General features: G+C 38.2%; 1 protein-coding gene across 2 annotated transcripts; it reads right to left on the bottom strand.

Annotated features, from left to right (window-relative positions):
* Positions 1-563: 563 nt before the first annotated feature.
* psmc4 (proteasome 26S subunit, ATPase 4) lies at positions 564-9,154 on the bottom strand. Of its 2 annotated transcripts, none has more exons than XM_042490355.2 (11): positions 9,008-9,154; positions 8,251-8,349; positions 7,162-7,348; positions 6,261-6,407; positions 5,885-5,994; positions 5,636-5,729; positions 3,663-3,830; positions 3,387-3,463; positions 2,386-2,554; positions 1,218-1,273; positions 564-1,041 (listed from the first exon to the last, which is right to left on the bottom strand). In XM_042490355.2, the coding sequence occupies exons 1-11, from the start codon at positions 9,098-9,100 to the stop codon at positions 928-930; spliced, it is 1,314 nt and encodes a 437-aa protein (XP_042346289.1). In that variant the 5' UTR covers positions 9,101-9,154; the 3' UTR covers positions 564-927. The 2 variants fall into 2 exon arrangements, with proteins under 2 accessions (XP_042346289.1, XP_087940344.1); XM_088084218.1 differs by lacking the exon at positions 9,008-9,154 and adding an exon at positions 8,912-9,007.
* Positions 9,155-9,494: the final 340 nt, after the last annotated feature.

Raw genomic sequence — 9,494 nt, 5'->3', positions numbered from 1 at the left:
AAACCTGTTTTTGTCACACTGATTTTGTCCAAATATTCAATTCCACCCTTTTGGGCAACATATCCCATCTAACTTGCCTCAAAATGTTTGGCAACAGTGTCTGAGCCGGTGAACATCTTGCTGGCAAGAAACAGTAACACTATTGAACAGTGCAAAAATTGTTTGGATAAAGGTCAGGCAATGCAAGACTATAGTTCCCTCACACTAACTACAGGCAGAGCTTCTACCTATAATTGTAAACATATTTAATTTAAAAATAGTAAGATAATTAAATAAATAATGATCATAGAAGATCAAAATCAAAATCAGCCAATATTCCTGTTTGAGAAACTGGTACCACAGACGTTCTTGATTAAAAGAATAAACAACATAAGAGATTAATGATCAATGAAAATAGTTGCCAATTAATTTTCTGTTGATCAACAAATTGAAAAATTAACTATTTGTTGCAGCTCGAATCACAACATTGAGCTAATAAAGAAGATTATAAGACAGTGACGATAGTTTAATAATGATGTTCAACTAAAAAACTTTTTTTAAAGACAGAAAAACAATGACCACAATTTCTTTTTATGGAAAACATCTTTAATGGATTTCTTTATGTTTTCTTATGTGAGTACATATAGATACAAATGTTCTATCTTAGCTACAGTCAGGGCCAAATATTTTTAGGGAGCCAGTAGAGTGCTGGCACAAAAAACAATCCCTCAAATGGCGGTGTGTCTTCTCAAGGCTGGAGACACAGGGCTAATCCGACATTAGGCCTTGTGCCGCCGTGAGTAAATTTAGTCCCAAAAAATCAATGCAAGTCAGGGACTGCAAATCCACAAAAGAGACACTGTAGATACAGACACACAGACGTAAATCAATAACAAACTTGTGTGTCTGGACACCTTTTGTTTTTCCAGGGATGTATTTTTTCTCTCTTTACTTGTAGAACTCGTGCTCCTGCTCGTCCTTTTTGATGACGGTCTTGTAAGCTTTTTCGAAGTCTTTGGCCAGGACGATATATCTATTCTCACGCACTGCCAACATGCCCGCCTGAAAGCAGAGGGAGAAATAAACAGAGGGACAAAATTAAAAAAAACCAATATGTATATATTTAGCTGTTTTAAAAGATTTTAGAGATTTTTTCCATTGGTTTCAATTTTGCAAAGCTCAACAAGGAAAATACATGTTTATAGGTAAATTAACAGACAATTAAAGCTCTATCTTACCTCCTGGCAGATAGAGTTGATATCGGCTCCAGAGATCTTGTCTGGTCTGGCCACATCTGGACATCAGTTAAGGACAGCTGAACAACACAGCGATGCCAAAATATAACAAATCCTCAGAGTTCCCAAAATGTGTTTAAGCATAAAGAAATATTGGAATGATGTCGTGTAAACAGGTTGCAGACTCTCACCATCAACAGTGTTTAAACTGCACACAAACCAGCTGTTGCATGTTTTTAATAGAGGTTTCACAAAGTTTTGTTTTTGTGCACTGCTCTGTATAAAGTGAGTCTGGCTGCATCCACAGAATGCTGTTATCATTCAGGTGGGATGTTAACATCATCGCATAACCCCAGTTTTGCCTCTACCGAAGATAAGATGACGACTTCTTCACAGTTTTATGATTAAAAGAAAGTCACAAAAGTCAGAGCCATGCGTTAAATGTGATAGGAATGCAACAGCACAACTGACGCCAAACATCTGGACAGCAGCAGAGAAGAACAAAAACAGGAATGGGATTGATGAGCTCCTGCTGTTTGACCCTGTGATTTGAATAAAAAACACAATAGTGTGCAAGTCCACACTGTTATAACTGACTATGACTGAGATATTTTGAATTGTGAATTTACCATTTTGTACTGTACAATCTGCCTATATTTTAACACAAGCTCTAACCTGTTCTATGGTTTACAGTGGCAACGATACAATTGAGACTTCCCATCATGAGCTTAATATCTACTTACCTAATCATCTATCTACTTGAATAGACTAAGTACTACACTAAAAAAATGTACCACACAGAATACTGCATACAATGTGTGCATGTAAACCAGGGTCAGAAAAGGCTAAAAAAGCAAGTTTGGGGCAATAGTGTCCTTAAAAAAAAATGTTGGTATGACAGATTTTTGAATATTACACAACAGCCAGAGGAAAAAAGGAAGCATTGGCAGCAGTAAAAGAAAATGATTACCCCCTTCAAACAACTGCAATATCCCATGTGGAAAACAAGTTCAAACTTATCTTGTTGGCACACATTGAAGCTGCATTTACTGTATGTGAAGCAAATGATTTGTTTTGTACTGTGCAAATGTGAGACACACACACACATATGCACGTACGCACACACACACACACACACACACACAGCACTGCTATTGAACCAAAAGGATACAGTCCTCCAGGTCAACCTCCTCAGAGAGGTTCATTTTACTGGTGATGGTGGAGAAAATGAGACGTTTCTGCCTGCGGTCGGGCAAGGGGAACTCAATCTTTCTGTCCAGACGACCAGGACGTAACAGGGCCGGGTCCAGTGTGTCCGCTCTGTTGGTGGCCATGATCACCTACGATGAGTTCAAAAGCGAGCATGAAGGTAAATAGTAAACATATCGTGATATGGGGTGCATTTGGTTACACGTGAAATGTTTGCTTCTGGCTGACTGATGGTAAGATGAATGAGCTAAACTCAGACAATGGTTTTGCTGAACCTTTGAAACTAGTGACCGAAAAGTTTGAACCTCACAGGAAAAGGCTTCAGTTAATCACTGCATAGTGTTTATTTTATCCAGATCACCTGGCAATGGGTGGTAAAGTAAACAAAGGTATGTGCCACATACAACTTTTAGAAGCAATAATAATAATAATAATACAATAATAATACTTCTTAATTGAAATGTTATTCTGCATCACCATTGCCATTTTACCAGTAGAAACTGAATATTTTTACCAATAAACAGCAAACAGAGAACTGCCCTTACTTTGTTTATGGTGTAACTGGAAGGATACAAAGCTACAGCTGTTCACTTAACAGGATTTGTCAATGAAATTTGTAAAGTGTCTGCCCCCCAAAACCTTGGGAAATTCAGTTCTTCACAGAAGAAAACAGTTCCTTGAAGTAAATGACCGACCTCTTTATATACTGAAAGCTTTCTTTGTGCGAGTCTGAGCTGTATTTGCTTATCAGAAAAATGTCCATTTAAAGTTTTGAAGGCTGAGAAAAAAAAATGGTACTTGCTAAGCTGCATGGATGGACATAGTGAAATGGCTTAGTGAATGAATGGCTGGCTTTGACAGTGCTGAAGCGCCATCACTGACACCACCAGTCAGTTCATGTGGAGATGGTGCAGTCACAAGGGGAAAGTTAAGAGCTTCTTCAGACAGGTGGACTTTGCTGACCTTGACATTGACGTTCTGGTCAAAGCCATCCATTTGATTGAGCAGCTCAAGTAAAATTCTCTGCACCTCCCTATCAGCTGCAGAAGAAGAAAAACAAGGTCAGATGGTACATTTGATGTTCCTGCATTTACAAAGAAGTGATCAGAGAAACAACCATATCTTAAAATGGAAACCTTGATTCCAATAAGAAGAGCCTGAGTAATTTTTGCCCTAAAATATTGAGATCTACAGCAGTTTGTATACAGCAAATTACATGTTAGCCATATAAGTTCATACCTCCAGTCTGTGCATCAAAACGCTTAGTGGCGATGGCATCGATCTCATCAATAAAGATGATGGCCGGAGCATTTTCCTTCGCCAGCCGAAAGACATCACGCACCATACGAGGGCCTTCACCCAAATACTTCTGAACAAACTCAGAGCCCACCACACGGATGAACGCCGCTGGTGACAGAGAGATCGAACAAAGATTAATTCTTCTATTCCCTGTAAATACACATTATCAATAATCCATAACTAAAACACAGTGTCTACTGTAGAAAATAGGGGTGTAACTGTACACAGAAGTCACAGTTCATTGTGAGTTTGGTGCAACAGAAAAACCCGCAAGGAAGCGTTTCTTCTTTTATTTTGAACAGACAGTAGAGCAAATGTCAAACACAGACAAAATCCTCTTGCTGTGAACTGAGGTAAGATCGTCCCCACTGACAACTAGGTTAAACTGTTTACATTAGAAAAATAAGGAACATTTCAAACACCTCTGAATTATACCATAATAAACACGTTTCCAAAGGGTAACAGGTGTTTCCATTCACATCCCCCACAACATTAGAGCAATGTCAACAGATCATTCTTGTTTTTTACATTGCGGTTGCAGCTTGAGTGGGAACCTGCAGGTGGCGCTTTCTACTCCGGCCTTTTATTTGTGATTGACACCGTAGCTGAGTTTCCATTACAGGTTTGCACAAAACTTAAGCGATATTTTCGAAATTTCGATAAAACACAATCGTGAGAAGACAGCGTTTCCATTAGTGATATTATGCGACTTCTCTCATGATGTAACGCGACCTCTCACGATGACGTTCCAGTAATTATGGCGATGGACGTCCAAAACATTGGAATGTTTATTTCTATTGCAGCCACTCAATAAAGCCCACATATATTTGTCTCATATCAGAGTTAAGAAGATCTCGGTCTCTTCATTCATCCACACATACCGAGTCATGTTTAGGATGTCATTTGACTTTGTTGTACTTTTTGTCTTCTTTGGGTTTAATGGCAGTTGGCATCCATAAAGTCGCATTACTGCCACACGGTATTTCACACCATATGAGCTATAAAAGCAAAGAAAGTGTTTCCATTGCAGTTTTGCGAAATACACCTTTAGGCCATTAGGCGTATTTTGTATTCGCAATTTCATTTGCGCCTAGTGTGACTAACTCGCACACGCCACTCAGATTGTTTTGCTAACCTCAGTGCATGACGCTAACGTCCCGGGGCCTCAGGAAGAGAAGCGGCAGCTTTGCTGCAGCTATTGGGGATCCTAAATAAAGTATATATAATGAACAAAAACAGCTTAAAGTTTCCAGGAGGAACTTCCCCGTCGTGCACCAGTCTACGTGCTGTGTATTGTATAACACTGGGCACACGACCTGTTACAGCCCTTAAAGATATATCGGACACATTAAGGTTAGGTAGATCTGTATACCAATACAGCTATTCATTTTTAAGCACGCACTTGCCAGGCATTTGCAGATAAGAAAAATGCTAGCACCTGCTAACTTTATTCCATCATTAGATATCCCCATCGCTAACTAGCTGCATATTAGACAAAGATTTGTTTTATGGACACGCCTGATAATTGTTCATCATGCAGTGCAGCACTAGATTTAAATTAGCAATACAAGGAGCATATTTTGTGCAGACATGCTTTGACTTTTTCATGAAAATATTTTATACAACAGTCTAATTAATGTATCCTCTTTTTTCCCCAAACATTCTGTTAATTCCAGACCATTTCAAGGCCTAAAATTTATTTTTTTTTCATTTCAGGTCCAAGGGAACCCGGGATATCACTTGAAGTCAATCACAATTGGTATTTAAAGTATTGACATGGCTTATGTTTAATTGTGTTTGAATCCGTATTGCATTATCAAAATTAAAAGGGAGAATTACTTTTGTCTAATTTGGTGTGAAACAATTTATCTCACCACAATAAACAACACAGGTCTCTGATGAGTGGGACTTACCTGTAGTGTGGTGTGCCACAGCTTTGGCCAACATGGTCTTACCACAACCTGGAGGTCCGTACATAAGGACACCCCTGGGTGGGTCAATGCCAATCTGAGAGAGGACGAAGAGCGAGGTCATTAATTGTCTACTGCAGGTTTTCAACACTTTTGAGAGAACAAATCTTTCACTCACAGTGATAAGGAGTGTAAAATCCATAAAAATACATTGTCCGTGTAAAAATGTCACATTTCTGTGGAATGTCTGACCTGTTTGTAGAGCTCAAAGTGCGTGAGTGGCAGCTCTACAGCTTCTCTGACTTCCTGTTTTTGAATGTCCATACCACCGATGTCTGCATACATCACATCTGGCTTTTGGTCTGGGAGCACAGTGAAAAGGAAAGTTAGCTTTTTTATTCAAACTGTAAAGATCTCCAAGCTTTTTTAACTGCTTCAAGAAAATGGCATCAATGTATTTTTTAGAGATAAAATAAATGGCCGACTGATCCAGATTCCAGAAATTTGACTGCTTGATAAGAATGAATACAATCTTCTGTGACACTCGTACAATAAATGTCTCCAAAAATGACCATGGACGTCTCAGACCCAGAAAACCTCTGGGAGCGAGTAGTACTGAGTGTTTTACCTGACGTCAGCATCATGATGCTGCTGTCAGCTTCAGGAGGGAGTACATCCACCAGGGCGTTGCTGTGCTTGTGCAAGGCCACCGAGGCGTTGGGCTTCAGCAGCTCTCTGTCGATGGTGCTCAGGATGCGCACATAGTAGTTGGACCCTGAGAACAGAACGAAGATGAATAAAAGGGAAAAAACACACAGGAACAGAACTCATTACACATTTAAAACATGTACTTCACACTAAATAATTAAAATTAGACAGCACACAGTACATCTCTGCTACATTCTCTCTCAAGACTCTGAAAGCCTGAACATGATAAAACATTCAAATATACAGGATGTATGCATCATTTGCCATTTCATTCATTTTTAATTCTCAGCTTTATCTAGTTATTTATTTATTCTCATAGTCTTTTTTTTAATGCATACCATTTTGTTTTGTATTCATATCTTGGAATTTTAACGCTCGAAACGAATTGTTCCTTAAAGCAGGAAATTACTCCACCCCCTTAACATTGAGCTTGAAAGTTGTGACTTGGACCAAAATCATCCTTAAAATATAAAATGTATGGAAAAGGACAAAACACCAAATGAAACAGATGTTATTTCAGTGTTTTAGCACTAACTGGGAGGCAGGAGCAACTTCTCACTTCTACCCTTGAAAAACCTTGAGGAACAGTCCAGCCCTGCTGCAAATGTGGCACATATTTAAATGCTGTAAAGCCCCAAAACTAATTTTGCTGTTGACATATTCTCTGTCTGAAATGTATCATAAGTTTTAAGGAGACTAATAGATCACTGTTTGAGCACAACTGGCTGTGTCTGCATTTCTTAAAACTAATATTGGCAGCACATCATTATTTAATTTAACCACGTATTTTAAATTAGGCTGGTTATACATTTTAATGTTACCTGTAGTTGAGCCAACAATAGCTGTGTTCTGGTCAACAGCTTCCAGAAACTGGCCAATGACAAGTGGAATGCTCTGTATCCTCTTCACCTCCTCCTGGGCATGGAGGAACTCTTTCTTCAGGTTCTTCTGTTCATCTTTGATGTACTCCTCCTGCACCTCCAAGAACTCCAGCTCCTGCTGCAGCTTCTGCAAACACATAGAACAAAAAGAGAAGAAGAAAAAAAGGGTGAGAAACTAACGAGCTTAAAGAGCTATTCATCTGTTGTTGCAAATCACAGACCAAAGATGGAAGTGTGTGTGTGGATATACACAGTTAAAGAACAACTGAAAATAAATAAATGCAAATTAAGAACAAACGTTATTAAAAAACAAACATTTTTAAAACCCATACAGAGAAAAAGGAAAGAGTGGAAACTATAATCACTATCAAGGCCTAAGACATGAAAACAGTCTGACATGATTTTTGTTATTTTACTTTAAGTAGCAGTTGCATATATGGAAAATTATGAATCCATGGGCCCTTTGCAAAGTTCCACCTTTAAAATATATAAATATGCTTTGATGAAACATTATGTATTGGGCAGCTCCTCATACTGAATGAACCACATTGTATCTGATTCTTTCTGTGAGGCAGCACTAAATATAACTAAGGAAAAAAAAATCTTGGTAAATATTCAGGTTTCTTTTGTCACTCTTGAAGGGCAGTTTAGTCTAGTTTAATTTACAGGTGTTTACAATAAAGAAAACTTGTAAAAAAATACTTTCATGTATATTACAGTAGTTTTAGTCCTCAGATATGCTGCCTGTATCTAATTTTCAGTGTTTCAAGTGATATTATTAAGTTACTTAAAATGTCAACTCTCAGTCTGATTATGAGGATAAAATCATGGAGGCAACACAATACACCCAGGTAAAATCAATACAAGGATTTGTAAACAAAGCTGTTTCTAATTAAGAGTTCATGATTTACATTTGTCTTTACTGGAATCCTGTGTACACAGAATTTAAGTAGAGTGATGTTTGAACCACCTTGTAAAAACACTGGACTTAATGATGGTAAATAATAAATGTATTTACAGATATCAGACCTTGTATCTGCTGTAAAGATCCTCGAGATCTTCTGGTTCTGGTGCCAGGAAGGACAGACCTGTCTGAGGCCTGGATGTCAGTATTGCCGGCATGTCGTCCTGTGAATGTCAAAGAACAAACAAACACACAAAAAAAACATTTATCATGAATAAACTTCAACATCGCACATTACTAGAGAGCCGGTATTATATAATACCCATACAAAATGGAAAAAAGAGAGAATACTTTCATGTCAGAGTGAGAAGAAACAAAAATATATTTTTTTCAGAAACTCGTCGATAAAATAACTGTACGCTCAGTTATCGCTTCACACCCGACGGAAACAAACACTAGCTAGGCTAAATTTAACGTTAGCTCATTGACAGCTAGCTAACTTAAACGACTCACCAAAGCAAAAACTGGCTATTTAAAGTCTTTTGCTAAGCACGGGTCAATATCTAAAACATAATCTATCACCGGTATTTAGTAACTATTTCATTATAAAAGTCTTATTTACTTCGAATCAAATATTTTTTCTCGAACATTACAAACAGCATGCTAACGCTAGCAGCTAACTTGCGTGACATAGCAACTACCCCGAGTACAGAATGAATTGGCAGGTTTAGGTTTTGGCTGCGCTAACAAGATAACGAATGGTAAAATACTGCAACAATCACTCACGGACAGCAACACTTCAACGCGTACGTTCACAAAAGCACACAACAGAAACTGTGACACTTTTAAATGAAAACGGGAGACAATCTGAGCGATTCATACCGGGCTCTTTTCTACAGCTACGACGTCCTCCATGTTCTGCTTCTTCTTCGTCTCTCGATTTACTGGCGAAGCGCAAACAAGTGTAAGGCGCATACCGCCACCTACTGTTCAAGAGAGCGTACCATCATGTGATTTTACACTTATATCTCAATAAATCGATATATATTTTCGTTTGCCAAAAAGTATTTTAGAGGATTGGAATGTCAACGAGATATTTTGAAAATGAATTCTCCATAAACAGATTAACTGAGTCATGCGCCAGGTAGCGCCAATGCTAATGGAAGAGACCTAAATGTATCTAGGATCACGGTCATTTACTGCCCTCTTGTGGTAAAAGTGAGAAACTGCAACATAATATTAATCAAGTTAACGCTAATGCGAAAATAAGAGTGGGCTACTACTTCTGATAAATATTTTCAAAATAAAGGGACCAAACTGAAGTCTCAGAAAGCAATGAACAGAAATGACAAATTTTGAAGTTCCTCAT

The sequence above is a fragment of the Plectropomus leopardus genome, chromosome 11 (genome assembly GCF_026936395.1).
Source record: "Plectropomus leopardus strain MGB_pleo_1.0 chromosome 11, ASM2693639v1, whole genome shotgun sequence".
Classification (NCBI taxonomy): domain Eukaryota; kingdom Metazoa; phylum Chordata; class Actinopteri; order Perciformes; family Serranidae; genus Plectropomus; species Plectropomus leopardus.
This window is presented reverse-complemented; position numbering and strand designations above follow the sequence as displayed.

Coding starts and splice junctions, on each gene's coding strand:
- psmc4 (XM_042490355.2), bottom strand. CDS start 9,100: ATGCGCCTTACACTTGTTTGCGCTTCGCCAGTAAATCGAGAGACGAAG. Junction 5,995..6,260: donor CATCATGATGCTGACGTCAG/GTAAAACACTCA, acceptor CTGTGCTCCCAG/ACCAAAAGCCAGATGTGATG. Junction 1,042..1,217: donor TCAACTCTATCTGCCAGGAG/GTAAGATAGAGC, acceptor CTCTGCTTTCAG/GCGGGCATGTTGGCAGTGCG.